This window comes from Pteropus alecto, unplaced genomic scaffold (assembly GCF_000325575.1).
Source record: "Pteropus alecto unplaced genomic scaffold, ASM32557v1 scaffold281, whole genome shotgun sequence".
In the NCBI taxonomy this organism is placed as follows: domain Eukaryota; kingdom Metazoa; phylum Chordata; class Mammalia; order Chiroptera; family Pteropodidae; genus Pteropus; species Pteropus alecto.
Window position 1 is genome coordinate 701,494 of NW_006431909.1, and position 26,349 is coordinate 727,842.

Below are 26,349 nucleotides of genomic sequence, written 5' to 3' on the forward strand. Positions count from 1 at the left end.
CCAGGTGGAAATTGTATCACCTTATTTAATCCAGTTTAGAAATTTAAAGCAGTACCACTTCCTCTGCATTGTTTGTGGAGGCAGTCACAAAGTTCTGCCTAGCTTCAAGGAGAAACACAGACAATACTTTTCAATGGGAAATGTTTCAAAGAACTTGCAGATAAAACAAAAGGCTTTTTAATAGTCCAGACAGGTGATTATAGCCTAGACTAGGGTGAAGGCAGTGGAAGGGGGAGAAGGGGTTAAATTTTGGATAGAATTTAAAGGCAGAGATGACAGGACTTGCTGGTCACCTGACTGTCTGTGAGGAAAAGAATGGGGTCAAGGACGACTATGAAGCTTTTAGACTGAACAGGTAGAAAGATGTAGGTGAGGAAAGCTTGGCTGGAGCAGGTTTAGGGGGAAGATTGGGAGCTCAGTTTAAGACCTGTGCAATCTGAGACATCTTTTAGACCCTTGAGTAGAGATGGGGAGCAGGTAGCAGGATATAGGAGTTTGAGGTTCAGTGGCCGGGTATAGGCTAAAGAGAGAAATTTGGGGGCTGTCAGAACAGAGATGGGATTTAGACCCATGAAGCTAAATAACAGCACCTGAGAATGAGTGTAGACAGAGATGTCAAGGCCAGGGCGCTGGGGCACAGCAAAGTGACAGGTTGATGAAGAGGAGGGTCGGGTGCTAGAAGCAGGGGAAGGAAGTGCTTCAAGGAGGGAAGGATTAAAGCACCAAATGCTGCTGTTGGCTCAAGCAGGATGTGGACAGAGGACTAACCATTGTCCAACACTCCAATGACTCCATTAGCTTCAATCCCAAAGGGCAGTCCCTTCTATCTCATCTGAGACAGAAGGATCCACTCCTGAGTTACGGTGAGTCCCAGTCTTGCCTTAAGTCTTACCTGGAACACCTCCCTGCCTTGCCTTCAAATAGGATGAAATCAGAAGAGACTTTACATCAAGGGTAAAGAATTAGGGTGGGGGTGGGTTGGGGAGCCATTTTCCTAAATTAGCATAACTCTTGGCCTTTCCGGAACAACTTTCTCAGAGAAAATCTGAAAACAATACTTCCTTGGGAAAAACAGAATTTGTACAATCAAAGTCATCTGGCCTCAAATCTCATTCCTTCTCTCCTCAGCCACATCCTTGGGCACCTGGGGAGTGATCTGGCTGGAGGAGACCAAGACCCTTGGGTCTTCTGTGTGGCCCACCAGGAGGGATAATCGGGCGTCCACTTTCCTGGAAAAAAGCCAGGTAATAGAGGCTGAGATATGTGCTCAGGATTGGGATCTGGGGGTGTGGACGGCTCTGGAAAAGGAGCTCAAGAGAGTTGTCGCAAGATTCAGGGGCCCGTCGTCATAAATCCAGAGATAGTCACCTTTTCTGCCGCCGCAGCTCTGCCCTCTGAACCCTCAGCACCTGCAGTACAGGGTCCTCCTGGAACTCGCTGCCATCGGAGTCTGGGGGGGAAAGAGAGAGCTCCAGGGGGCCAGACCCATTGGGTGCTGTACTGCTGAGACTCGGGCAGCCGCACGCTTCAGCTCACCTTCAGCAGCTTGCAGAAGCTGGGCCGCCTGGGAGAGCAGGTCCTCTGGTGGGGTGTGGTCAGCAGAGGGTGAGGGTGTGACCACACCCTCTAGAGACTCCGCCTCGAACGGAGCGGGAGAGGCCTTGACGTTTATAGACGCCTCCTCAGCTGGAGGAGGCGGGACCTTGGGCTGAGGGTGCCTGACTTCACCCGAGGGAATGTCTTTGTCCTTACAAAGCACCAACCCAGCTGCTGGGAGTGTGGCCTTGACATTCCGGTTCTCCTCTGCTGGGGTCTTCGCCTGCGGAAACTGTGTATTAGAAAGAGGAGGCATGTTCTCTGAGCGATGGGGCATAACCTTTGTTTGGGGGTACTTGGCCTTGACTTTCGAAGATTCAGCCTGAGGTGGAGGCCGGCCCTCAAGCTGAGTGGGCGAGTCCTCCAGGCAGTCCGGGAACAGCCGAGCTGTCACTACCTGGCCCAGGGCGCCTCGGAGCTGCTGGTCAGGCCCCTTGTCAGCTACCTCCAGTTGCCTAGCAGGCTCCCGGCGTGGGGCTCTAGCCTTCCGAGGCTTAGAACCCTGCCTCTCAGGCTGGGAGGGACTGTTTGGTGCAGGGGTGTGCAGGCCCTGGGGGTCGGTAGGGTGTGCGGGAGTAGAGGCTGGGGGCATTGGGGGAAGGGCCCCGAGAGATACCCAGGGACCAGTCTGAGGGGCCCAGAAAAACCCATGGGGACTGGGGCCCCAAAAGATGTGTGGAGAGAACCCTGGAGGAATAGGAGGCCTCTCCACACAGACGCCTCCCACAGGACTAGGCTGCGCCACACTGCCCCAAAGTGGGACACAGTTAGGCTGTGTGCCCAGGGAACTAAGCATCTCCGCAGGGGCAGAAGAGGTCTGCAGACAGATGGGGACAGAGACCTGAGAGGGAAAGAAAGTGAAGAGTGTCCTCAGTCCCACTCAGTCTTCCCCTTCCTTCAACGTCCCTTAGGATACCTTCTCAGCCCCTCAGGCTCCTCCTTCCCCCATCTCACCGGAGCAGTGAAGGCAGGGGTCCCTGGTAGCATCCAGGTATTGTCACCCTGACCTCCTTGAGCCTGTTCAAGCTTCCGCCGCTGCCTCCACTGGTATAGAATGTCATCCTCTGGCTGCAGGGGTGCTTGGGAGGAGACTGGGCCTGGAGCAGGGATGGGGGCTGGTGCTGGAGGTGCTGGGGGGTAAGTAGAGGGAAGAGGGGTAAGACAGAAGCCCAGGTGATGAGCAACCCAATGACAGCCTGAGCACACAACCTTCGACTGTACCAGAAAGCTATTCAGACAGGCTCTCCAGATAATGTCCAACTCCTCTCTGGAGTGGGAAGTGGGGAAGGAGCAGAGTCAGAGGAGAGATAACTCATAGATTTCTCTACTTGTCATCATTCAATTCTTCCTTCATTAACAAATATTTATTGAGCTCTTACTATTGAGGCAGGCACTGTTCTGGCTCAAGGGCAGGGCCACTGGCTGTTCCAAATCCAGCGGGGCAAAAGGACATCGTTCCCATCACCCAGAGCATCATTTCATCAGTCATGGTCAATAGGGCTGCCATTATCTCTCAGAAGCTCTACCGTTTGATAGTGCATGGGATGGGAGGGTATCTTATCATTTCAGATCTCTTTCTACTCCGCTCCTCTCTATATCATTCAAAAACATGTATGGAAAGAATCCTGTGATGCTACTTCCAAACCTGGCCACTTCCCTCTGCTCCTCAGGCTCTGGCCCAAGCCAAACTACCAGTGTCTCTCACTGGGTGTCGATAGCAGCCAGAGGAAGTCTGTTAACATTCAAGAAAGATCATGTCCCCTCCCTACTCAGAATCCTACCATGGCTGCCCAGTGCTAAGATAATGACCAAATGTTTCACAATACCTATATGGCCCAACGTAATCTGACCCCTGTCAATCTCTCCCGCCTTATCCCACACTACTCTCAGCCTTGGCTCTTGCCTTTTCTAGTCCATTGTCTATACCATGCTCCTTTCCACCTGAAGTCTTCTGTACATGCTACAGGGCTTTTGTCCCCACTTTCATCATTCAGGTCTCCACTGAGATAGCACTTCTTCTAGGAAGGCCCTCTCTGACTTCCCAGCATCACGATCCTCTCCTGCATGGCCCTCATTTCTGCTTACATTTCACATTTGTTTGTGGGGTTGTGTAGCTATTCTCTGCTCCACACTCACTATGCTGAAGGTAGGACTATGAATGGTTGGTTCGCTGTGGAATCCCTAATCCTGCTCACAGGGCCTCATACACAGTAGGAATTCAATGTTCGTTAGATGAATGAATGAATAAATTTAATCTGCAAAACAACTCATGAAGTAGGTACGAGTTTTATCCCCATTTTACAGATGAGAAAACTAAGGCTCAGGAAGGAAAGGTAAATAAAAGGTGAAGCTCAGACGAAAAGAAGAATGAGACAGGCAAGTGCTTGAGCAGGATCACACAACATGCACAAACACCTCTGTCGACTTATGCTTGCCTGTCCCCACTCACAGGAACCCATGAGACATACAGAGCACCTATCCTGTGCCCCACAGCATCCCAGAACCTGGACACAGAGTAAAAATAACAAAAACGATGGCAATAATAGTAACCCAGGGTCTTAATCTCATCTCTGAAGTCTTGGAGACAGAAATTTGAGTGTTTCAACAGTTAGCATGTTTTAGCAAAGTTGCATGGTGTGTATAGTGTAGACAGGGGTCTGGGACAGTACCCCAGATTCAGACCCATTGGTATATGGTTGAACAATATACAATGGCCAATATTCAACCAATTTTTTTATTTACAAAGGCAAAATTTTCATATGGTTTAACATAATATATCAAGAGCAAAAAGTATGAATAGTTATCCTAAACGAAATTAGAAAGATAGATAAATAATAAATATCCTTCTCGTTGAGGTCAGATTTTGCTGTCAAATCAGGTGTGATGCCAAGTTTGCAAAAAGCCTTCTGATTTCAGAGCTTTGTGTTCAGAGTGGCAGACAAGATGCAGAGAAACTGTCATACTGATAGCTACTGTTAACGGAGCTGTGCTAAGTACTCCATGTATTCACCAACTCATTTAATCCTTACAACACCCACAGCAGAGGAATACAATTATTATCCCTGTTTTAAAGTTGAGGGAACAAGGATGGATCAGAGAGGCCTAAGGTCACATAGCTGGTTAGTGGCAGAGCTCAGATTCCCACCCAGACTGCCTTCAATCCTGTCTTCCAGAACTTACCATGTACCTTGGGGTCTGAGCCCTTGCTGGATTCAGGAGTGAAGGTCATGGAGAAGGGTGAGAGGCCATCAGAGCTGACAGGAAATGAGGAGCTGCTGCTGGTATCGCTGGGGCTGTGGGAGGAGGAGGAGATGGAGGACTTGCTGTAGGGAGAAGGCAGAAGTGAGGCAACAGAGTAAAAGTAACAACGGAGGCAGTGGGCTGGGCCTGGAGCTGTGGGAGGATGATGAGGGTCGGGGAGGCACCTGTGTTTCAGCAGCCTGGCAGCTCTGCTTTGCAGGCTCAGTGTTTCCAGGTCCAGCAGGGATGAGTTCCATGTGTTGAGGCTCTGTGTAGTGAGAGGGTCAGAAGCTAGCCCCCATCCTAAAGCCTGCTGGGAAAAAGGCTCTAGATGGAAAGCCCAGAGTGCACATCTGTGCTCCACCTGGTACCCTCACATGCTGGCTTAGAAACTGCTCCTCCTCCTCAGGGAAGAGTGACCCAGTTTTCCTCTGTGGATCCACACCTCTCAGTGCAGTCATTGTTGTGGGAGAAAGGTTAACCCTACCTTCATGACCAGGCCTAGCTAATCACAACATTCCGTCCTCTGGTTCACAGTTATTGTGAGCAAGTGAGAGTAAGCCCTGGTCCTTTGGATGAAGCTATTGGAAAAGCCTCCTTTCCTGTGGATTAACTAAATAAGTTAGAAACTTACAGCTAGTGGGGCCATTAGCTACTATGAAGGGAAAGCCTGCCCGAGAATGAGTCCAACAAAGAGGAACAGAGAGCCAATAGAGTCAAGCTCCTCCCAAGAGTTTTCAAACACCTGGATCCAGCTATGCCTGAAAGCATCTACTTTTGGATGTTTTGTTTTGTTTTGTTTTAATTTCATTAGCAAACAAATTCTTCCCTTTTTGTTTAAGTTTCCTTGAACTGGGGCTTGACTCTAATTCTATCCTAGGGTTGGTGCTATCAGATCAGATACATAAGGGAAGGAGTGGATGGGGATGTCACCTGCTTTATGTCCTGAAGCGGGTCCATAGCCTTAGCCTGCGATGCACTGGCAACCTTGGCAAGAGTCGAGACTGCTGTATTGAATCTTCCTTCTGGTTCATTGGCTCCTGCTGAGAAGCCCCAATTGATTTAGGAGGGCCAAGAGGACTGGCTGCTGAGGGCATTGATTAGGAAAGGTTTTAGGCCAGGAGTGGATGGAACTGAAGCAGGTACCTGCTACAGGGTGACTGCTTGGGTCTAGAGGTTCAGGCCGTAGCCACCAAAAGTCAGCTGAGGTTGGGCCTGCAGACTGGCGTTCCTCTCGGCTTGTGGGCAGAGCTTGGCGGAACCGGTTTATGTACCTGTGGGCATCAGAGAATAGGAGATGAATGGGGTGAGGAGAGCCAAATAATAACAATAATAATCACAATAGCCAATGTTTCTGAGCACCATGGCAATGCCTGGTAGTTGTCCCTCAGCAGCTGTTCTTTCTCATATAGTAATGCGGCATTATGTAAGACTACTACTAGGGACATAGCCACTCTTCTCTAGATACATTTACCAGGTAGCTTTATGGCTATGTAACTAGGTCCTTGACTAACATGGTATGAAGAGATGTGATTCTGCAATGGATGTGGTTGGAAACCATGTTGGTCTATAAAAGAAACAGCCTAGGGGTGAGAGGGCAATAAGACAGAAGGAAACTGTGTCTCTGAGACCTCAACTAGGAGTTGCCGTATTAGCCTCGTTTGCTTCTGCGTGCACTGTTAAGTGAGAGAGAAACAGAATTAATTGTTTAAGCCACAATTAATTTGGCACTCTTTGTTACAGCAGCTGAACTTGTGCCCTACAAATCTAAGCACTCGCTATGTGATAGGAATTGTTATAGATGCTTTACACACAGTAAATAACTCATCGAAAGCTTAAAACAGGCCTAGGGGATATATGTTATCAATATCCCCAATTTACAGACAAAGAAACTGAGGCCAAGATGATACATAGAGTGAGTAACAGAGCTGGGATTTGAACCCAGGCAGCTTAGCTCCAGAGCTGTTAACATATATGAAATGTGGTCCTAAAAGTGTTGCATAAATAGCTTTGGCTATGATGATTATTATGGGATGCCCCTCCAACTTTTCTTTCCTCCCAGGGCTGCTGGTACTTACTTGGCTACCACAGAGTCACCACCATCAATCAGGGTGGGTGGTAGGGAAGTGCCCATATGTTCCTCAGTGGCGCTGGGTGGGGAAGGGGTCCCTGAGCTGGATGGCCAGGACTCCTCTAACAGCTCAGGGCAGTTGAGACCTGTGGCCAGGGCCATGGGAGTTTCTGGGATTCTGGATCTTTGGTAGCTAGATGAGCTCAGAGACTAAGATAGGGGAGGTAGAGAGAAGGAAAAGTGAGACATGGGGTCATCCCTGTAGGAAAACAAAGACACAGGTGAAGTCTCAGTCCAGAGGGGAAGGAAACATAACCCACAAAGGTAACCACTCAGAATAAATGAGGCTGTGATGGGGGATCCAGGTGGTAAAGGACTGGATAAAGGTAGGGCCATGGGAAAGGGAGGAGGGACTGTCTCTTAATCTCTTACCCCTGTCTCATCATATGTCTTTCCTTCCCTCTAGTCATCAGCCCCTTGCTACTAGGCTGGCACACAGCACTCTATAGGGTATCCTCACCTTGGCATGCCAGGTCTGGCGTCAGGATGGCCAGTAGTCGCTTCCATCCAGGGGAGCATCCCCAAAGGGGCTATCTTGGGTAGAGAAAACTGGCAGACTACAAAGGGAGAGTGGGGTTGGTAAGCAGAGCATGGTCACTCAGTGGTCACTTCCCGTGAGGGAACCGGGGTAAGGGTGGCAATGGGGTGGGAAGATGGGAAGAGGAGGGCAGAACCAGACTATAATTCCTATGGCTTCCTGGAAGAGGTAGACTGTAATTCCCATGAAGCACTGTTGCACAATAAAGATAATGATACTGTAGGGGGAGGGGCGAGGGAGGCGGTAGGTGGGGTAAAAGGGGTCAAATATGTGGTGACAGAAAGAAATCTAACTATGAGAGGTAAACACAATGTAAATATACATATGCCTTACTGTTAAAATGTGTAGCTGAAACTTACTGGATTTCGTTAACCAATGTCACCATAAAAATAAATTAGTTAATTAAAAAAAAAAAGATAATTATACTGGAGGCACGATTCCCACCAGCCCTTGGAGCAGCCTCAAAAGAAAAGAACCCAGGAACTACTCACGGTTCTCAACACTGGAACCAATCTAGGAAAGGACGTTTAAAAATACAGACTCGTGGTCCTCGCCCTAGACCAAAAGAATCAGAATTATCTGGAAGGGGTGGAGTGGTGGCTAGGAATCTCTATCTTTTTCGGAATGTCCCAGGTGGAGCTCGAGTTAAGAACCACAGCTAAACCCTATCACCGTACGTTTCCCATAAGTCCTTGGGACACGGTTTAAGGGAAAAAAGGGTAGATAGATGGACTACAATCCACATCAGTCACTGGGCTCCGCGTAAGCAAGAAGGGTCAATACAACACCTTTGAGAGTCTGGAGACAGTTTCAAAATTAAGAAACTTAATTTCTAAGTGGCCCCTGGATACACTTAGAAGGAAGAAAAAGCCCCTGGGGCCACTAAGAGAGCGAAACGCAAGACGCGATAGAATCCCCGAGAGTGAAATCCAAGACTAGAGCAGCCAAAGGCTGTGGAGCATTTTGGGAGTTGTAGTTCCATGCGGTTGAGAACAAGAGACTCTGGACCCTAGTAAACCTGACTCTATGCTGCATAGCTCTCACCTTTAGTCGTCCCCAGATCTCCAGTGATTTCCGAAAAAGGGATCGGCCTCACCTGCAGTTTATCCCTCAGCTGCCTCCGCGCTTCCGCCTGCTTGGCTCATTCACCCGCTTGATTCCGCGTGCATCTTTGTCGCTTAGCAATGCCCTATCAGTCCCGCTAGTCTCTGGGAGTGCCTGCGCGGGAAGAGAGCGGCTTCCAAGGCGACCAATGATAAAAAGGAAAATAACGGTAATTGGAAAGTGGCCAAAGGCGGGAGTCTCACAACTGGCTCTAACGTCTGCCTGACCGAGAGAGAGCGGTTGGAGAACCTTAGCGTTCAGGAGTAATTGGCAAGCCTGTGGACCAATGAAAAGGATGTGAGACTAGGTTCGAGGTTAGGAGGAGGTTCTAAAGTACACTCGCTTTCCTGCAATCTTGTCTTCCAACCACGCCTCTTATTGCTGCAGGAATCTGGTCCAGACTCCATTCTAACTACCGTTTTTTTCCCCTTTCGGGGGCAATCAGGGAGACTGTCCCCTCTCTAACGTCCCTCCATCAGTCGGACCTGCAAGCCCGTCCGTTCGGTCACCTAACCACTTCCGTCTTACTGCAGGGGCAGCTGGTTGCGCCATGTGCCAGGCCTGGGCTCCTGGCCGAGGTGGCGGGATCAAAACGAGCTATTTCGGGCCAGGCGCGCGGCCCCCGGGGGGCCAGCCGGGACTGTTCTTACCCACGCCCCCTGGCCGCTGCTCACCTGGCAGACCCCTCTACTCTGCACATCCGAGGCTGAGTCAGAGTCACAGAATTAGGTCCGGCTTGCCGGGGGGCTGGGCTGAGATGGTAGTAGGGTCTGTTATGTGTCCTCCTGACAGCCTGGCCCGTCTACCGCATTCTCAGCCCAGGATTCTGCTCCTAACACCGCCATGTACGTCATCCCTAGAGCTGCCTGCGAGGCGGGGGTGGAGTAAAGGGACTAAGAACTCTGCGGAGGGCTTCTCAGGCCCTGGGTCTAAAACGCCGCGCTGTGCTCCCTACTCCGGCAAAGCTCCGCCTCCTCAGCCTTAGTTTCTCCTTCGGGAAATTGGGGAATCTTGATACCTCTCTGGCATCCAGCAGGCGCTTACTAAATGGCCAAGTCATTGTCGGGCTTTCTAAATAAGGCTCTATTAGTGGCCGGGTCTGGCCGCGGTCCCAGTGTCCCCGGGCGGCCCGCCGAGGGGCGGACACATGGCGTACTATAAAGCAGCGGCGGCGCACTGAGGGGTACTGCGGCTCCTAGGGCGGCGGCGGAGGAGGAGAAGGAGGAGAAGGAGGAGAAGGAGGAATAGAATGGAGATCCCCGTGCCCGTGCAGCCGTCTTGGCTGCGCCGCGCCTCGGCCCCTTTGCCCGGGGTTTCCGCGCCAGGGCGCCTCTTCGACCAGCGCTTCGGCGAGGGGCTGCTGGAGGCCGAGCTCTCTGCGCTCTGTCCCGCCGCGCTGGCGCCCTACTACCTTCGTGCACCCAGCGTGGCGCTGCCTACCGCCCAGGTGCCAGGCCTGGGGAGGGGCGGTAACCCAACCACTTCCAAGGCTCGTGGGCCCGGTCACTCTGAGGGGAAGAGGGAATGTCCCTTGACTTTGAGCGGGGTGGAGTCCGACCACTCAGACGGGCTTCCAGAGTTCCCTGAGTACGGAATCTCAGAGGTCAGATTACTGAAGTGGGTCCGAGGTCCCCGTGGATCCGAGGAGGGTCTCAGCTCTGAGAGTACTGATAGGGCGGGGGCGGTTACTCTGAGGGGAGTCTTGGTGACTGAAGGAGGCTGGTGACCCAGGGAATCTGGGGGAAGGGGGGAGGGGAGTCCAGTCATTCTGAAGGGCGTGCGGGGCTCCCAGTGACTGCTGCGGGGAGGAGATGTTTTGTTATTCTTGGGAAAGAGGGTTTGGAGACCGTATGGGGTGAGTGTATCCTGGAGAGGCAGAGCGGAGGAAGGTCCTGTGACTTGAGAAAGGGGGGCCTGGCCACTCTGAAAAGTGGGGGAGGAGTACTAGTAATTGCTGAGGGCGCAAGCGGTCCCGTGACTCGAGTGGGAGGTTAGAACGAGGACTCTGGAGACGGACGAAGAGGCCTCTTGGAGGTTTCTGGAGGTGGGGGGTAGCACTAAGGGCCCCGGGGGCTCCGAGGGAAAAGGGGCTGGGGAGACAGGGTCCAGGACATATTGACTATGGGGTCGTTGACACTAGTGGAGGGGGCGGGCCTCACCCTGTGAGGACGACGGATCCCTGATCTGGCAGGGGAAGGGGACCTCATTACTCTGGGTGAGAGGGGAATCTCAGTGATTACTGGGGGACAGATGAGCTCAGTTTTTCGGGATGAAGAGGTCCTTGGTGGCTACAAGTAGGAAAGGGACCCTCCAGTTTCGGAGGCCAGGGTCAGCGGCGGAACTAGAACCGATGGGGGTGGGGCCTTGCTATGTCCCAAGAGCCTGGACGCACTGATGACACTCGGGCTGTGCGCAGGTGCCGACCGACCCCGGGCATTTCTCGGTGCTGCTGGACGTGAAGCACTTCTCGCCAGAGGAAATCGCCGTCAAGGTGGTTGGCGAACACGTGGAGGTGCACGCACGCCACGAGGAGCGCCCGGTGAGCCTGCCTGCAGGCGGGGACAGAGTCAGAATCCCGGGGGGTATCTGCCGGCTGAAGTGGGATGGGGAAGGCAGCGAGAAGGAAGGGCGGGGCCGCTCAAACCTCTCCCCTTCCAGGATGAGCACGGATATGTAGCCCGCGAGTTCCACCGCCGCTACCGCCTGCCGCCTGGTGTGGACCCTGCCGCTGTGACGTCCGCGCTGTCACCCGAGGGTGTCCTGTCCATCCAGGCCGCACCCGCGCCAGCCCAGGCTCCGCTGCCCCCGCCGCCGGCTGCTGCTGCCAAGTAGGGGTCTGGGTACGCCAGAACCCCTGGAGCCGCCTCAGGCCCCCCTTTTAAAGCCGACCTGACTCCGCCCAGCCAGATATCCTGAGCTCAAGACCACCCGCTCACCCAATCTGGATCCCGCCCAGACCCTTCCAACCTAGACTCAGTCTTGATAACCTAGGCCTTTCCAGTGATACTCCTACTCACACCCTCTCCCGCTTTTAACCCCCCACCCCAACCTCTCTAGCTTCCAGACCCTACAAGCACAACCCTTCCACCTATAGCCTCCCATTTCCATCCACCCCACTTTCTTGGCACATAAGCCCATTCAAAACTGTTTCCTTCTGACTCCTCTATGAAAACATCTCCACACCCCATTTTATTCCCCTCCTCACTTAATACCAGATTATGGTGTAGACAGCCCTGTGCCCACCCTTGGCCAGTCAAGTATACCTGCCCCCCCTCCACCCGCAACCCCCAGAAATGTCCCAGACACTGCACAGACCTCCCATCTCAGACCACCCAGGCCTAGGATGGTCTCATTCCAATCAGACACTCCACTCCCTGCCACCCCATCCCCAGAACCCATCTTTGGATTTGAAACTTCAGCCAGCCACCTTCAGACTTTTAAATCCCTTTTCTGACCCCTACCCTTGGACAACTATTCTAGGCCAACCAGGACCCTCAACCTCAAAATGTAGATACCCCGCCCATCTCCCCAGACTCTACAATATCCTAGTTCCCATCCCCAGCTCTACCCAGGACCCCTGTCATTTTGTCATGACCCTCAAGTCTCTAACCACATGTAATCCACCTTCCAGACCCCTCCCTCTATTCTCCAAGACCCAGCCAAGCAGCCACTTCTTCTATTCCCCACAATCTTTCTCCTTCCTTGAATTTCCTGCTGCCCCATCCCTCACTCCTACCTAGATCCACTCCCCTAATAAATGTGCTAGAGCTGTGCCATCTGCTTTATGTCTGGGCAGGGAAGGATGGGCTGGAACAGTCAGAAGCCAGTGTGAGGAGGTAAATGTTTATTGGGGTGGAATATCACTGTCGCTCATACATCTCCCGTAAAATCTTCATGCTTTCTGAGTAACGAAGCTGGTTCCGATGAGATGCCTCCTTCCACCTGCAGTGGGGGTGGCGAAGCAGAGGGAGAACTCAGGAGTTGGGGCAGAGACCATAGTGGGGCAAGCAGGTTGGGGATGCTCACCTCTGGCGGATGCGTTTCCAGCGTTGCATATTGCGGTAGATGAGTGTGGAGGGTGAGGGCTCAGGCTCAGAGGGCTGTGTGGACAGACAGGCCAGGCTGGGTGGCCATGCCCAAATACCACAACGTATGTCCCATAGCCCCAGGCCAGCCTTGCAGACCCACCTCATCATCAGGGGTACCCTGGGTCTCAGGCTGCAGTGGGGATGGGATTCGGGATCTGCAGGCATCTCCAGGTGGCCCAGGGGCTGTGGGCGGAGGCAACTTGTACACGTCACGACTCTTGCTATTGGTGACCTCTGAACCCTGGGGACACAAGATCCCCACACCAGACCCAAGAGTGTTAGAGAAGAGGGCCAGAGGTACACATTTCACCCCTCCTGCCTTTCCCAGGGACAAAAGACATGAGGGTCTCACCAAGGACCTGTACTTCGGAGTCATGTCTGATCAATGGGGACCTTACCAGTTTGTGGGTCAGGTCTACCTGCCCAGGGATCTTTGTCTTCTGTCCAACCCAGAGACCCCCATCCACCCCTGCCCAGCCCAGGGGGCCTCCATCTGCTCCCCTAGACCAGGTGGCTGTACCTGTTTACACTAAGAACCCCTGCCCGGCCCCCTAGCTCTTGGAGACCCCAATTTTAGAGGTCACATATATCTGTCCAGGGGAACCCTGACCCCATTCTCCCAAACCAGGTAGCCATGTCTATCTGTTCTAGAGAGCTCTATCCATACCCCCAGCCTAAGGGTTCATATCTATGTGCCTCACTGGATCCAGAAGTCATTTAAGGGACACAGAAACCTGTCTATCACACTAGCTTGGGAGGTGGGGTACCTTGTGACCAGCTACCCACTGCCCTCCCTGGCTGTTGGGCAGAGGCCTACCACCCATCCCACCTCCTCATCCTCAGGCAGTGGGGGCAGTGGTGAGCTGGGCGAGCGTTCACGCTCACGCATTGAGGGGCTGTTGCGCATCCATGCACGGCAGATTGGATACAGTGGTGTGTTCTCGCTGAACTGAGCCAAGTCCACACTCCGGTCAAACAGCTTGATCACATATGCATCTAGGGTGGTGGGAGTGGGAGGTATGTGAACATGCTCACATAACCCTCTATCGTCGACCACCCTCTAGGGCTACCACCTACTCACTGGATCGCTGTGGCCCTCCCTCGGCCAGCCCATCATCCATCTCCCTCCTCTTCTTCCTCCGCTGGTGGGGGAAGCGGGCAGATGGCCTGTGTGGGTTGGGAGAACCTCAGGACTAGGGAGGAGTCTAGGGACCTCTCGTTACCTGGCTGGGGCCCTTGCCACCTTACCGTTTGCCAGTGGCCGCGATGGAGCAATCCCTGTGGAGAAAGACAAGGTGTCAGCAGGCTGACTCTTGAACAAGTGCCTGCTCAAAACTCCCCAAATGGCACCTAGGGATACTAGGATCAAGCCCGAGATGCTCTCACATGGACCCCACCAATCTCTTAGGCCTTGTGTCCCACCCATGCCCCTGCGGTTCTAGGTACCCACTATGAGGGGACCTAAGCTTCTGTTGCCCCAAGGATTTCATACACATAGTGGTTAGGACTGTGGTGGAGGAAGCATGGGGCAGAGTGATCAGGGCTTGGATGAGGGAAGAAGTCTACCACCACAAACCCTCAGATACAGATCCCATCAACAAAACTTACTTGTTGTGGGTGTCTGAGGGGGTCTTCCCAGCTTCCTCATCCAGACGCTCCCTGGTAGCAGGAGAGAACTGTGGGCTCAGGGTTCCAAGGGCCCAGAGTGGGAAGGCACTCCATGGGGCCCCTTCCTCCCTAAGCCAGGTTCTGAGTTCCCACCCAGATCCACCCAAGACCAGAGGGTCCAACCTGCCAGGGTTCCCAAAACCCTATAACCCTATGCTAGCCCAGGTCCCAACCTGTCCATGTGACTCTTCTCCAGCAGACACTGCAGAACAGCATCCAGTTGATTCCGGGCCTTGGCCATCTCCAACTCTGGGGAAGAGGGTACCAAGTAGAAGTCAGTTCCCAGACCCTAGGCAGGTAGGCAGCCAACTGGACCGGGGAAGGGCATGCATAGACCCAGGCGTGCTGAGAGGGTGCATGGGCAGATACTGCTGAAGTGATGAGCAAGAGCTCTCGGTTCCAGAGCTGTCCTACATGCTCATGTGTGACCTAAGGCAAGTCACCTTACCTCACTGAGCCTGTTTCTTCATTTTGAAAATGGGCCTCCAAATGATAAACTGTCTGCTAGGACTGTTCTGAGGTTTAAAAAACCTATGTTGTATATGAATCTCTTAGCAGAATGCGATAATAAGTAACGTATACAAAGTACTTATTATGTGCCAAGCATCATTCCAACCACATCACATATATTAACCCATTGAATTCTCACAACAACCCTGGCAGGTAGGTATGATTGTTATCCCCATTTTACAGATGATGAAACTCAGACACAGAGATGTTAGCTACTTGCCCAAAGTTACACAGCTAGAAAACTGCAGGGATGAGGATTTGCGCCCAGGCCATCTGGCTCCAGAGCTGAAGTTATAAGGCAGGGGCTCAAACTGGGTACAGAATCTAGCCCCCTGATGTGCTTTGTTTAGCCAAGGCAAGTGGTGTTATTTTAAATATGAATTAAATCTGAATGACCTGATGACATTTAATTATTGGGAGATTTCACTCAAAATGCCCATTTTGGCTCCCCCTCCACCACCTTCCTGCATGCCACAGGCCCCGCCTGGCCCTGTCAGCCCGTGTGTTCGTTTCCTTTCATCACAGAACTTAAGGAGGTAATGATGTTATAAATATTCTCCTCTCACCCTATAAGGTGTTTGCTCTCCTCTTCCAACTGGTAGATGCTCTAGCCCAGTGCTTAGAGCCTAGAAGAATACTTGGGGACATGATTTGGCCAGCCCTTGGACTTCCTGAGGTGACCAGGAGACACAGAGATTCCTGACATCACTCAGAGGAGAAACAGGGTCGGGGTGGGAGGTTGGGGGCAGCTGAGATTCTAGCAAAAAGCCTAGGGCAGGAGCCAAGGTATGGTTCATGTCCATATCTATTTCCCTAGCCTCTGCTTTTCTCCTGAACCTCATATCTTGAGATCCCATTAACTCCTGGACACCTCTCCCTGGACATCCCATAGGCTCTTTCCACCTACTGTATCCCGCACTGGCCTCAGTGTCTCTCTAAACTTACCCTCTTTCCTGAGTCCCCATCTTAGGGATAGCCTCACTGGCCCCTAGTCCCTCCCTGGGCCTCAACATAGACACCTCTCTCCCTCTACCACCTTAGCCCACCAACCCCATGATTTGTCCACTTGGCCTCCTAAGTTTCCCTCCCACATCCCAACCCTACCCCTACCACTCTGGTCCTTTTCCTTCCTTCCCCTGGGCTCCCAGCCTCAGTCTTCCCTTCTGAACAACCCTCCACAGGGTGGCCAGGAAAATGTTCCTAAAACCACACCTGACACGAATCCGCCCCTTGGAACCCTCCGTGATGCTGCAGTGTCCCAGGCTAAAGTCCAAGATCTTCAGCCTGGTGTTCACAGGCCTCCATGACCCAACCTACCCCTTTCTCGACCACCACCCCACCATCATTTGTAGTCAGGCCCCCTTCACTTTTCCATCCTCGATTTTTGGCATTTCAGGAGCATCTTCATTAACTCATTCCTCCCCTCCCTGAGCTCCCCATTTCTCTCAAAGCAAAAGCCAAAGTCCTAACCTGGACTCATAAGATCTCTCTCTCCCCTCCCCTCTTTGCCCCTATCTCCTCACACTCTCTATCTCACTCACTCTGTTCCAGCCACACTGGCCTCTCTGCTGGTCCTTGAATAGGCCAGACAAAGCTTCCACGTCTGGGCCTTTTCAAAGCTATTTCCTTTGCCTGATATGTTGTTTCTTCACATATCTTCATGGCTCTCTCCCTCACCCTGCCTCACTCCTGATCTCCCTACCTTCTCCTTTTTTGTTTTATTACCACGTATACCATCTAATATCCTACACCATTTTACTACTTTTTTTTTTTTTTTTGGTCTGGTTTCTGTGTCTCTCCCACAGTCAGTCCTGGGTTCCTATCATCTCAGTCCCAGCCCTAAAGGGCTTCCTCTCTCTCAGCTTGTTTCCCTATCTATCATATTTCCTACCTCCTAGGATTATTGGGATACACTGACTGCCAGGATTAAAAGCTTCCCTGCACATTAGGCACTCAGCACAATGCCTGACTCATAACCACTGCTGGAAATAGAGAAATTGAGGCAGAGCCAAGAAAAGAGTCCTCTCAGAGTCGCGGCTCGAGACCCCCGTGTCTTACCGCACCACATTGACTAAGTCACCATCATTCAGTCTCAAAGCTATCTTCAGCACAGACCGGGAGGATATGCAGGAGGTGGCAAGAATTGCTCGATGTCTGACATAGCCTGACATAGCAATAGTCAGAAGGGCTGCAAGGGTAAGTCGCGTAGTCTGCCTTATCGCAATAATCCTGTCTGTCGGGACTCAAATACCCGTGCTTCCCTGCAGGCCCCCGGCTTCGGGATCCTCACCTGATTTCTCCACTTTCACTTTCACCGGGAACATGGTTTGCGGCTGGCTAGCTGGATCAGAGAATCCCAAAGGAACCTAGGGTCACAAGTCAAGGCCGGAGGCAGAAGCGGAGCGGTCAAACATAAGCTTCGGGTGCGGACACCGCTCCGCCCTGATTAGCGTCCGGCCAAGACCCCTGCCGCCGCCGCCGCCGCCACCACCTCCAGTTCCCCTTCTGTGGGCGACACCCTTCGGCAGTCGCTTGTTCCCATTAGTCAATACAACCGTCGATCTGGTACCCCGACCAATTGACAGCTGCCGCTGTCGGCTCTCAGCTCTAAGCCCCACCTTTCTGGGGACCCGTTTCCGGAAACAAACCAACGACATCCCGGGCGCTTTCTGGGAGGTGTAGTTCTAATTCCCGAGACTCTGCCGCGCGAGGAACGGTGGGAGACATAGGATAAAGGCATCGAGAGGCTTTTGGAACTTGTAATGATAGAAGCTTTGAGTAACACCAATTTAGGTATAACAGGATTTATATAACCGTAGGAGTCCCTCCTGTCCCCAATAGGAAGACAAGTCTGGAGTTAGGCTGCGTTGCTTTTTACTGAGCATTCGCTAAGTGCCAGCTACCTGTTAATCTCTTTACAGGCACAACCTTATTCACTTAGCAAATATCTATTAGTGTGCTAGTCACTCCTGTAGTCACTAGGGACATGCAGTGAATAAAACAGACAAAATTCTTTGCCCTAATAGAGTATATATTTTAGAGGATGGCAGATAAACAATAAAAACATTTTTAATTAAATGTAGTAGGGAAAAGAATATAGCGTGAAAGGGACGTAGTACCAAGATAGGGATTAAAATTTTAAATAGGATGGTCAAGGAAGCCTTCTCTAATAAAGCAGACATCTTCAGAAAATGCGGAATTTCACTTTACCACATATGCCTTGATCCAGATAAATTCTAAGAGGTAGCATTGTGACACTTTAGATGAGCATACTAAGGCCAACTGGGAAAGTAATGTTTTCAAATTTACATATTACCAGTACAGGACAGTAGCCTCTAGTAATAGAAGCATTATTCCTTTCTTAATTCTGCATCTGTAAAGTAGAGTTCCAGAGCAAGAAAGTTCCTATTTCAGAGGGTTCTGAGTAGTATTCAGTGAAAAAATGCATATAATGTGTGAAGTACTAAGCCTGGCACAAAGTAAGCATTCAATAAATGCTTGTGAATATTAATAATCACTTTATGTTTCAATGTCCAAAAGATCCCAGGAAGTCGACATAGAGAATTAGGATCATTTATTGGAGGATGTCCTCAGAGAACATAGGAGATAGGAACAAGTCTTAGGGGCTTGAGAGCGGGCTCAGAATAGAGGAGCCCATCCTGGGAGAATGAGCAGGTCCCAGCCCTGTGCAGAAGTTGTCAGGGGGTACCCAGGGGTATGGTGAAGGAGAGGTAGTCCCCAAGGGCACCCCAACGGGGCCGGTAGATCTGGAAGATGGTGATCCAGGTGGTGAGTACAATCACCCAGAAGAGGAAGCCCACAGCCGAGCGCCACACATCTGTTTGAGGGAACAGGAGTGGGAAAGGTTGGCTTCCACCTGCTCTCTGGTCACCCCCGGACCAGCTCTCTCTTCTCTTTCACAGAACCCCAGAATTCTGAAATTTCCATTCTTCCCTCCCACCAAAGTGCCCCCACCCCCATCACATGGTCTTCTTTCAACTGTGCCCTGGACTCACAGCCTTTGATTTGGCTCTGCTCTGTATATGCCGGGACAAGGAAGGCCTCTCGGAAGAACCAGAAGATATTGACCAACCAGAGAAAAGGCAGGAAAGCAAAACCACCTAAAGGAGGGTTCCGGCACAGATTCAACTTTTCCTTGTTGGACACCCACTCTAAGTTCATGGTCACACTGGGGCTGGGTCACCCCGAGGGTCGACACTGTGAGATGGAAGGGTCGTGGAAAACCACTCCCCAGTGGAGTCTACTTCCTTGGGCTTAGATAAAAATTCTTTTAACCTGTTAAAAGATGCCTTTTAAACTCTGCTGTTCGGGACTCAGGAATCCCGGCTCCTCTCTGGGATCCAGGAATCTGATTCCTCAACCATCTCTTTCTTAGGACGCAGTAGTCCTCTCCTCCTCTCTTGGGACCAAGAAGTTGAGGCCCAGTCTCCTCCTTCCTCAGGACCTTCCCTCAGACCCAGGAGTCCGCGACCTCAGCCGCTTTATCCCTTAGATCCAAAAATCCAGGCCCCCAGACCTTCTTCCCTCGGGCGCTCTAGTCCTCTCCCCTCTCTTCTCCTGAGACCCTAGGAGGCTGGCCCTTACCTAGGTAGTACTTCCGGCACAGGTTCAACTTTTCCTCGTTGGACACTCGCTCCAAGTTCATAGCTGCGCTGCGGCCGGGTTGTCCCGAAGGTCTGCGGGGCAAGACCCAATCCTTAACACTGAGATGCTAGGATCGCGAAAAACCATGCCCCTTTTACAACGAAACAGATAAATTGAAGGGTGGGTTTGCTAAAAGAATGACACCGCCACCCACCTCCCACCAAGCTGAATGGGTTGAGATGTTCTTTGTTTATTGGGGTGCGCGAAACGACCCCCAGCTCACCAGTGGAGTCTACTTCCTTGGGCTTGGACGCCTTTGCTACTTTCAAGAAGGGACGTTTACGCGAGATGCCGCAAGCATCTCTGGAATTTGTAGTCTTTTTTGATAGGCAGCGCTGCACGCATGCGCTTTCAGGGAGCTCCTGCTGGTGATTCTGAGGGCGCAGTCCTCCAGCACGCAAGCGCACTAGGTAGTTTCTAAGCCCGCGATAAGCGTCTGAAGGTAGTGAAGAACTACACTTCCCAATGCTCTTAAGCAACGGAAGTGACTTAAGAGCAGACAGAGTTGGAGGGTTCGGGTAAAAATGGCTGAATATTTAGCTTCGATATTCGGGACTGAGAAGGACAAGTGAGAACCGGCGCAGGGTGTGGACCCTCGCGGGGCTGGGGACGGAGCACTTGGTTCCCTGCTGGCTGGGCAGTGTGGTACGGTGTTTCAGGGGTGTCCGGCTTCCCCGGCCCTCGGTTCACCTCTATCTTTGCACCTCTTTCAGGGTTAACTGCTCTTTTTACTTTAAGATCGGGGCCTGCCGGCATGGGGACCGGTGCTCCCGGCTTCACAACAAACCGACTTTCAGCCAGGTGAGATCCAGCATGGAGCCTGGGGGGTTAACTTCTCCCAGCCATTCCCCTTCTGTTGTCCATCATCACAAGGTTCCGCCTTTTCCGGATTTCTAAGGCCCACCCTACCGTCCGGCTTTTTTCTTGTCGGACTTCTGCAGGTTCCATCCCCAAACTTCAGGCCTTTCTCCCAGGAACTTGGCCACGGCCCCGTAGGTACAGACTACACCCCTGGGCTGTCCCTCACTTCTCGGTCCTCCCGCCTCTCTTCTGGTTTTCTCAGGAGCAAGCATCGCTGATGCACTCAAGATGCTTAGGCTTCTTTGGCGCAAGGTCCCACCCCCAACCTTTGTACTCCGCCCCTTTGCACGTAGCCCCGCCCTCTGCGCTCAGGCCCCGCTCCTTTTAATTCTATTCAGACTGTAGTGCTGCTCAACCTGTACCGGAATCCACAGAACACTGCCCAAACCGCAGACGGATCGCACTGTGAGTGAGGGACGCATCTTGGGGACAGGGCGGACAGCCCTTAGCGGGCCACTCCCTGATTCTACCTTGCCCCCTCCTTCAGGTCACGTGAGCGACGTGGAGGTGCAAGAACACTATGATAACTTCTTTGAGGTGAGGGTTGGCAGGGGCGGGTTGAGTTTTCTGTGAGCCAAGAGCTCAGCAGATTTCCTCTTGGTCTTCCGCAGGAAGTGTTCACGGAACTGCAGGAGAAGTACGGGGAGATTGAAGAGATGAATGTATGCGACAACTTGGGGGATCACCTCGTGGGCAATGTCTATGTCAAGGTGATTGCTTTCCCCCCATTAGAGCCCAGAGGTGGAGGCATTTTAAAACCTAATGGCCACCATCGAAGCCTCATTAGCTTGAGGTCCATCACTAAATCCAGTCCAGCCCCAGAGTTGCTAACTAATCCGCTGAAGATTTCTGAATTTGATTACTAAGCCTGACCTACTTTTTCTTCAGTTTCGGCGTGAAGAGGATGCAGAGCGGGCAGTGGCTGAACTCAATAATCGCTGGTTCAACGGGCAGGCCGTGCATGCTGAGCTGTCTCCTGTCACCGACTTCCGGGAGTCATGCTGTCGGCAGTATGAGATGGGGTATGGCATTTCATGGGTACGATGGGTTCCTGGAGTCCCAGACTCCTGTGTATGTGCTGAGAAGGGGGCCTGTCAGTGATAACAGCCCCCTCCATCCATCCATCTTTAACCCAGGGAATGTACCCGTGGTGGCTTCTGCAACTTCATGCACCTGCGACCCATCTCCCGGAATCTCCGGCGGCAGCTCTATGGGCAGGGACCCAAGCACAGGTACCTCAGGACCAGACTGCCCTAAGTCTGGAATTGAGTGGGTGTCTCCAGTAGGCAAGGGGTGCGTCCTCCATCCCTGCCTCCCTGAGATGGGAGTCAGTAGGACCTAATACTTAAACTTTATGCCAGGTGCTCTCCTAAGAGCTTTACTCATACCCTAAGTCCCCTATACCCTGAGATGAACCTGATCCTATGCCCCAATAACAATGTCTCAAGCCTTTGGTATCCTCAGACTGGCACTGAACCCCATCGCAAGACCAACACCTAAGTCTCAACGCCTAAACCAGCCTGAACCCCAGACCCAAGACCAAGCTTAAATCTACAGTCCTGAGATCACCTATCCTGAAATCACCCCCCAGGAACTCTAATTACTTCACCTGTCCTGCCCCATGTCTCTAACCCTCCTCTCCCCACTCCTGTCCACAGGTCACCCCCAAGGTCCCAGACCCACCACCGTCCCCAAGAAAGAAACCGACGACGTTCACCAGACCACCGGCATGGCCGCTTCTGAGATCTTGGCCGTCTTGCCCTCCACTCTTGACAGGCACAGATGTTCCTGGCCAGGACTCCTCTTCAAAGCTCCCTTAATTCCCCAGGGCCATCTACCCCAGCCTCTGGATCTTACTGCCCCTCCCCTAATAAAATTTCTGTATTGAGGATTTGTAGCTTGAGCCTAGCTGTGGGCTGGAGTTTCCTTCCACCCCCACATCCACTGACATAAAGGAAGTAGGCTGGACTCTGATCAAAACCACAGGGAGGATCTTCAAACAGTAGATGGAAAATCAGCAGACTCACAGCTCAGTGCTTGAGGAACCCCCAAGTAGGACTGGTGGGGTGGGGGTGCCTTTGTGCTGGAAACTTCAGCACATCCATCTGAGGCTTCTCAAGGGGACGACACCTGATTGTGGCAAGTTGGAGGATACCCAGCCTGGAGAAGACTGGGATTAAGAGCTAAGGTAAGGTCACTTGGAATTGAGTGGGTGTCTCCAGTGGGCAAGGGGTATGTCCTCCATCCCTACCTCCCTGAGATGGGAGTCAGTAGGACCTAATACTTAAACTTTATGCCAGGTGCTCTCCTAAGAGCTTTACTTCTAGTCATGGTTTTAATTCTCCACAATAACCCTCTAAGACAGGTGGATTACCATCCTGTTTTATGGATGGAACATGGAGGGGGGTGAGATATGAATCCATGCAGTCTGGCTTTAGCCATCTTGAAGTCTTGTGGCCTCCGATAATGAATGGGCCAGGAGCTGGGCTGGCGGCTGGGGGTAGATTCCCGGCTTCCTAGCGGTTTGGCGATATTATACCCCCACATCCACTGCTTTCTTCTTCTGCCCTGGCTTCTTGGGAAGTGGCAAAAGCGCTGTGGTCGGAAGTCCTGCGGTCACGGGCCCCCTCCCAGATGGGGCTCCAGTGCCTCCTCTCTGCGGCGCTGCTCCTGGCCCAGGTGGAGCCGCGGGAAGCCTCCCAGTCCTGTGGCCGCCTCGAGTACTGGAACCCTGACAACCAGTGCTGCGGTAGCTGCCTGCAGCGCTTCGGACCGCCCTCTTGCCCGGGTGAGGAGCTGGGACTGGGCCTACGCATATACCTACATTCTGGAAGAGCTAGGGGGTTACAGGGAGCGGGGAAAGGACCGAAATTTGGGGGGCTCACTTCGGGGTACGGGTGGTGAGCCTTAAGCAGATAAGGCAGGGATGGGGCTAAACCTGTGAAGAAGGAGATAGTGTGGGTTAGATGAGGGCCGCGGCGAAGGGTTGTGGACTGTTAGGCGGCATCTGGGCAGTGAGGAAAGGGTGAGCTGTGCGGATAAATCTGTGGGAGCGGGAGGGGCAAGAAGGGGGCGGGGCCTGTGGAGAGATGCTTTCAAGACCCACTGGGCTAGGTTGAGGAGGGGGAAGAATGGTGGGGTGGGCGCGTACGCTGATAGGTGGGTGAGTAGAGAGCGAGGGGCGTGGCCTGCTGGGATAGGACAGGGAAAAGGGTGTCGCGAGAGAGGCGAGGCTTGGAGATCAGCTGAGACCCTGTCTCCCACTAGACTTCGAGTTTTCGGAAAACTGCGGGCTCAATGACTTTGGCCATCACGTAACGCACCCCTTCAAGAAGTGTCCTCCTGGGCAGTGCAACCCTAACAGTGAGGAGCTATGTAGCCCCTGTGGCGGTGGAGCCAGGGCCCCCACTTCTGCGGGAACCGGACAGCGCTGCCTACAGGTGCTAGTAGGGTTCCGAAGTCCTGGCCAAGGGGTGCAGTTGGGACTGGAGTTGGGGCGGGGTCTGGATCAAAGGAGGTAGTGTAGCTCCACGGAAGAGGGCTAGGGTGGGGACATAGAAACGAGGTGACCAGTGGGGGTGGGGAGCAGGGACTGGATCAGGCGGGGATGTGGCCCTATGGAAGGCCATAGGGATCGAAGGTTTAGGCTGAAGAGGCAGGAGTGGGGCTTGCCTTCCGCTTAATTCCAACTCCCTATTTCCAGAAACGGGTCCCTCCCAAGGAGCCCTGCCTTTTGAAGCCTGAAACACCGAGCATCCCAACCTCCCAGGAGCCCAGCTCACTAGCAATTTCCAGTCCATTGCACACCGTCGTGCGGCAGGCTTTGCTGCCTTATGCCATGCCCCTGGTGCTGGTTCTGCTTGTGACCTCAGCAGTGATCCTGCTCTCCCTGCAAAGGCTCTGCAACTGCAGCCGTTGGAAAGCTGTCCACCTTTATCCTGGCTTGACTTGCGCTGATTCTAACACCCACACCCTTTTCTTGAACTCTCCAGGCTCCCTGGATGCATCAGAGGCAGGTGACTCAAGGGTCCCTCTGCTTCCACTCTTGGGCAGGGGTTAGTCCCGGACACACTGAGGAGGGGAAGGTGGCCTGGAAACCCACCCTTTCTCCTCAGCCCTCTCTCTCTCTCCCTACCCCAGAGCTACCAAATCTGGCATCACAGCCCCTGTCTCGACTCCTGGATGAGCTGGAGGTGTTGGAGGAACTGATTGTGCTGCTGGACCCTGAGCCTGGGCCAGGTGGGATGGTGGCCTGTGGTACCACTCGACACCTGGCTGCAAGATATGGACTGCCTGCTGCCTGGTCCACCTATGCCTACTCACTGCGACCCAATCGCTCACCTCTGCGAGCCCTGATCGAGATGGTGGTAGCAAGGGAACCCTCTGCCTCTCTGGGCCAGCTTGGCATACACTTAGCCCAGCTAGGGCGGGCAGATGCACTGCAGGTGCTGTCCAAGCTTGGCCCATCTGGGGCCTGCCTGGTCTAGTACTCAATAATTAAGTTTTCCTTGAAATAGGTGCCTGTTGTGTCTCGGCCTCTTTAAGGGGCTCTCTGGAAATACTGGGCCAAGACCCAACAGACACCTTCATCCCCCCTTCTGGAAAATGGCCCATTCCATCAAACACGTAAGACTAGATCTTGGAGAGCTGACCTCAGGCTATGCCTCTGGGCAACCAGGGTTTCCTCTTGAGAAATACTCGTGCCATCCCTGTGAGAGCTGATCCACAAGGACCCACCCAGCGGGGGGGTCTAACTTAGACTATGTAGAACACTTATTGCTCTGAAGCCTTAAAAGACTTCACAATTTACTTCTAATTCTGAATGATGGCCTCTTACCTACCTGTTGAGGCTGATGGGCTTTCTTCGCTCAGGATGGGTGTGGGGCACAGTGAACAGAAGCTCCTACCTGGCCCCAGCACCATACAAACTGGAAAATCACCTCTCCAAACATTGACAGACTTTATTGTGGGGGGTTCCCACTTAGGATCCCACCCTCTTAAATAAAAAAGTGCATAGAAAAGAAGGGATTTAGAAACCTTTGTACAATATCTACATCCTGGGACCCCAGGGCAGTAAGGGGGCGATTGCTGGGTGGGCTGGAGGGGTGGAGGCAGGGCCCTTGCCACCTGCATGCCCACATCCACCCTGAACATGATGGTGGGGGTGAGATGCTCTGGGAGGGACTAGGGAGCCCCCAGACCAGGGGCAAGATGGCAGCAGGGGGGGGTATGGTGGGCAGCCACAACTTCAGTTAAGGAACCGACGGCAGCGCTTGGCGCCACAGTTGCAGGGAAGCTTGTTGCTGGCATCCTCAATGGGGAACTTGTAGTCATAGGTGAGCTCCTCACCACGCAGGATGCGGCGCAAGGCGAAGATGACGATGTGCTTCTGGCCCTCCACGTGGATGACTCGAGAGAAGCAGTTGGGCTCACACGAGTGGTTGATGAAGCGGGCAGCATTGCCATGCATTGTGGCATCCACCACGTCAAAGTCATCCATGCGGAACATGTAGCACCCAATGCCCTACAGGGATAAGGTGGGGGCAGTCAGGTGCTGTGTTCCCATGGGCCGGCCCTGCTTCGCCCACCTCGTTCCCATGACCTGGCAGAGCCCCCCTTCTGTGCCAAGACCCAACAGACACTTTCATCCCCCCTTCTGGAAAATGGCCCATTCCATCAAAACACGAAGACTAGATCTTGGAGAGCTGACCTCAGGCTATGCCTCTGGGCAACCAGGGTTTCCTCTTGAGAAATACTCCTGCCATCCCTGTGAGAGCTGATCCACAAGGACCCACCCAGCGGGGGGTCTAACTTAGACTATGTAGAACACTTATTGCTCTGAAGCCTTAAAAGACTTCACAATTTACTTCTAATTCTGAATGATGGCCTCTTACCTACCTGTTGAGGCTGATGGGCTTTCTTCGCTCAGGATGGGTGTGGGGCACAGT

At 52.7% G+C, this 26,349-nt stretch overlaps 7 protein-coding genes across 14 annotated transcripts; 3 read left to right on the forward strand and 4 right to left on the reverse strand.

The window, feature by feature from the left end:
- Positions 1-161: 161 nt before the first annotated feature.
- Positions 162-9,437, reverse strand: PROSER3 (proline and serine rich 3). Its single transcript, XM_015598781.2, has 11 exons — positions 8,550-9,437; positions 7,428-7,524; positions 6,915-7,117; positions 5,983-6,110; positions 5,770-5,879; positions 5,022-5,146; positions 4,777-4,919; positions 2,551-2,726; positions 1,537-2,437; positions 1,369-1,450; positions 162-1,229 (listed from the first exon to the last, which is right to left on the reverse strand). Exons 3-11 carry the CDS (start codon positions 7,067-7,069, stop codon positions 1,103-1,105), a joined length of 1,947 nt encoding a protein of 648 aa, XP_015454267.1. The 5' UTR covers positions 7,070-7,117; positions 7,428-7,524; positions 8,550-9,437; the 3' UTR covers positions 162-1,102.
- A 45-nt stretch (positions 9,438-9,482) lies between these two features.
- HSPB6 (heat shock protein family B (small) member 6) lies at positions 9,483-12,382 on the forward strand. The gene is made up of 3 exons (XM_006905962.3): positions 9,483-10,056; positions 11,026-11,148; positions 11,268-12,382. The coding sequence occupies exons 1-3, from the start codon at positions 9,859-9,861 to the stop codon at positions 11,439-11,441; spliced, it is 495 nt and encodes a 164-aa protein (XP_006906024.1). The 5' UTR covers positions 9,483-9,858; the 3' UTR covers positions 11,442-12,382.
- A 51-nt stretch (positions 12,383-12,433) lies between these two features.
- On the reverse strand, positions 12,434-18,306 carry LIN37 (lin-37 DREAM MuvB core complex component). 3 transcript variants are annotated; one of them, XM_006905963.3, is made up of 9 exons: positions 17,166-18,306; positions 14,539-14,614; positions 14,306-14,356; positions 13,946-13,975; positions 13,779-13,864; positions 13,527-13,693; positions 12,798-12,938; positions 12,636-12,709; positions 12,434-12,551 (listed from the first exon to the last, which is right to left on the reverse strand). In XM_006905963.3, exons 1-9 carry the CDS (start codon positions 17,197-17,199, stop codon positions 12,470-12,472), a joined length of 741 nt encoding a protein of 246 aa, XP_006906025.1. In that variant the 5' UTR covers positions 17,200-18,306; the 3' UTR covers positions 12,434-12,469. The 3 variants fall into 3 exon arrangements, with proteins under 3 accessions (XP_006906025.1, XP_015454343.1, XP_015454349.1); XM_015598857.2 differs by having other exon boundaries at positions 13,515-13,693; XM_015598863.2 differs by lacking the exon at positions 14,306-14,356 and having other exon boundaries at positions 13,515-13,693.
- Positions 18,307-18,432: 126 nt separating this feature from the next.
- Positions 18,433-19,911, reverse strand: PSENEN (presenilin enhancer, gamma-secretase subunit). 2 transcript variants are annotated; one of them, XM_015598874.2, is made up of 4 exons: positions 19,695-19,801; positions 19,481-19,572; positions 18,892-18,996; positions 18,433-18,713 (listed from the first exon to the last, which is right to left on the reverse strand). In XM_015598874.2, the coding sequence occupies exons 2-4, from the start codon at positions 19,539-19,541 to the stop codon at positions 18,574-18,576; spliced, it is 306 nt and encodes a 101-aa protein (XP_015454360.1). In that variant the 5' UTR covers positions 19,542-19,572; positions 19,695-19,801; the 3' UTR covers positions 18,433-18,573. The 2 variants fall into 2 exon arrangements, with proteins under 2 accessions (XP_015454360.1, XP_006906027.1); XM_006905965.3 differs by having other exon boundaries at positions 18,435-18,713; positions 19,764-19,911.
- A 31-nt stretch (positions 19,912-19,942) lies between these two features.
- Positions 19,943-22,289, forward strand: U2AF1L4 (U2 small nuclear RNA auxiliary factor 1 like 4). Of its 4 annotated transcripts, none has more exons than XM_015598833.2 (9): positions 19,943-20,108; positions 20,254-20,341; positions 20,482-20,532; positions 20,740-20,806; positions 20,889-20,938; positions 21,013-21,111; positions 21,290-21,423; positions 21,538-21,633; positions 22,060-22,289. In XM_015598833.2, the coding sequence occupies exons 1-9, from the start codon at positions 20,065-20,067 to the stop codon at positions 22,142-22,144; spliced, it is 714 nt and encodes a 237-aa protein (XP_015454319.1). In that variant the 5' UTR covers positions 19,943-20,064; the 3' UTR covers positions 22,145-22,289. The 4 variants fall into 4 exon arrangements, with proteins under 4 accessions (XP_015454319.1, XP_015454320.1, XP_006906029.1 ...); XM_015598834.2 differs by having other exon boundaries at positions 20,889-20,908; XM_006905967.3 differs by lacking the exon at positions 20,482-20,532.
- A 165-nt stretch (positions 22,290-22,454) lies between these two features.
- Positions 22,455-25,422, forward strand: IGFLR1 (IGF like family receptor 1). Of its 2 annotated transcripts, XM_015598832.2 has the most exons (5): positions 22,455-22,589; positions 22,986-23,189; positions 23,669-23,841; positions 24,105-24,417; positions 24,542-25,422. In XM_015598832.2, the coding sequence occupies exons 2-5, from the start codon at positions 23,036-23,038 to the stop codon at positions 24,886-24,888; spliced, it is 987 nt and encodes a 328-aa protein (XP_015454318.1). In that variant the 5' UTR covers positions 22,455-22,589; positions 22,986-23,035; the 3' UTR covers positions 24,889-25,422. The 2 variants fall into 2 exon arrangements, with proteins under 2 accessions (XP_015454318.1, XP_006906028.1); XM_006905966.3 differs by having other exon boundaries at positions 22,455-23,189.
- On the reverse strand, positions 25,345-25,952 carry LOC102898311 (histone-lysine N-methyltransferase 2B). Its single transcript, XM_006905968.3, has one exon. The coding sequence runs from the start codon at positions 25,908-25,910 to the stop codon at positions 25,650-25,652; it is 261 nt and encodes an 86-aa protein (XP_006906030.1). The 5' UTR covers positions 25,911-25,952; the 3' UTR covers positions 25,345-25,649.
- Between the last annotated feature and the right edge of the window lie 397 nt (positions 25,953-26,349).

What these genes read in the sequence shown, in the direction of transcription:
- PROSER3 (XM_015598781.2), bottom strand. Translation starts at nt 7,069, where the DNA reads ATGGCCCTGGCCACAGGTCTCAACTGCCCTGAGCTGTTAGAGGAGTCC. An exon ending in AAGCAGTCACCCTGTAGCAG is followed by an intron (nt 5,880 to 5,982) that starts GTACCTGCTTCA and finishes GGGGCTTCTCAG; the next exon opens with CAGGAGCCAATGAACCAGAA. An exon ending in GCTTCTGCAAGCTGCTGAAG is followed by an intron (nt 1,451 to 1,536) that starts GTGAGCTGAAGC and finishes TTTCCCCCCCAG; the next exon opens with ACTCCGATGGCAGCGAGTTC.
- HSPB6 (XM_006905962.3), top strand. Translation starts at nt 9,859, where the DNA reads ATGGAGATCCCCGTGCCCGTGCAGCCGTCTTGGCTGCGCCGCGCCTCG. An exon ending in TGGCGCTGCCTACCGCCCAG is followed by an intron (nt 10,057 to 11,025) that starts GTGCCAGGCCTG and finishes GGCTGTGCGCAG; the next exon opens with GTGCCGACCGACCCCGGGCA. An exon ending in CACGCCACGAGGAGCGCCCG is followed by an intron (nt 11,149 to 11,267) that starts GTGAGCCTGCCT and finishes CTCCCCTTCCAG; the next exon opens with GATGAGCACGGATATGTAGC.
- LIN37 (XM_015598857.2), bottom strand. Translation starts at nt 17,199, where the DNA reads ATGTTCCCGGTGAAAGTGAAAGTGGAGAAATCAG. An exon ending in GAGAAGAGTCACATGGACAG is followed by an intron (nt 14,357 to 14,538) that starts GTTGGGACCTGG and finishes TCCTGCTACCAG; the next exon opens with GGAGCGTCTGGATGAGGAAG. An exon ending in GGGAGGGCCACAGCGATCCA is followed by an intron (nt 13,694 to 13,778) that starts GTGAGTAGGTGG and finishes CCACCACCCTAG; the next exon opens with ATGCATATGTGATCAAGCTG.
- PSENEN (XM_015598874.2), bottom strand. Translation starts at nt 19,541, where the DNA reads ATGAACTTGGAGCGAGTGTCCAACGAGGAAAAGTTGAACCTGTGCCGG. An exon ending in GTGCCGGAAGTACTACCTAG is followed by an intron (nt 18,997 to 19,480) that starts GTAAGGGCCAGC and finishes ACCCTCCTTTAG; the next exon opens with GTGGTTTTGCTTTCCTGCCT. An exon ending in GCAGAGCCAAATCAAAGGCT is followed by an intron (nt 18,714 to 18,891) that starts GTGAGTCCAGGG and finishes TCCCTCAAACAG; the next exon opens with ATGTGTGGCGCTCGGCTGTG.
- U2AF1L4 (XM_015598833.2), top strand. Translation starts at nt 20,065, where the DNA reads ATGGCTGAATATTTAGCTTCGATATTCGGGACTGAGAAGGACAA. An exon ending in AGGAACTTGGCCACGGCCCC is followed by an intron (nt 20,533 to 20,739) that starts GTAGGTACAGAC and finishes AATTCTATTCAG; the next exon opens with ACTGTAGTGCTGCTCAACCT. An exon ending in TGTCGGCAGTATGAGATGGG is followed by an intron (nt 21,424 to 21,537) that starts GTATGGCATTTC and finishes TCTTTAACCCAG; the next exon opens with GGAATGTACCCGTGGTGGCT.
- IGFLR1 (XM_006905966.3), top strand. Translation starts at nt 23,036, where the DNA reads ATGGGGCTCCAGTGCCTCCTCTCTGCGGCGCTGCTCCTGGCCCAGGTG. An exon ending in CCGGACAGCGCTGCCTACAG is followed by an intron (nt 23,842 to 24,104) that starts GTGCTAGTAGGG and finishes CCCTATTTCCAG; the next exon opens with AAACGGGTCCCTCCCAAGGA. An exon ending in CCTGGATGCATCAGAGGCAG is followed by an intron (nt 24,418 to 24,541) that starts GTGACTCAAGGG and finishes TCCCTACCCCAG; the next exon opens with AGCTACCAAATCTGGCATCA.
- LOC102898311 (XM_006905968.3), bottom strand. Translation starts at nt 25,910, where the DNA reads ATGTTCCGCATGGATGACTTTGACGTGGTGGATGCCACAATGCATGGC.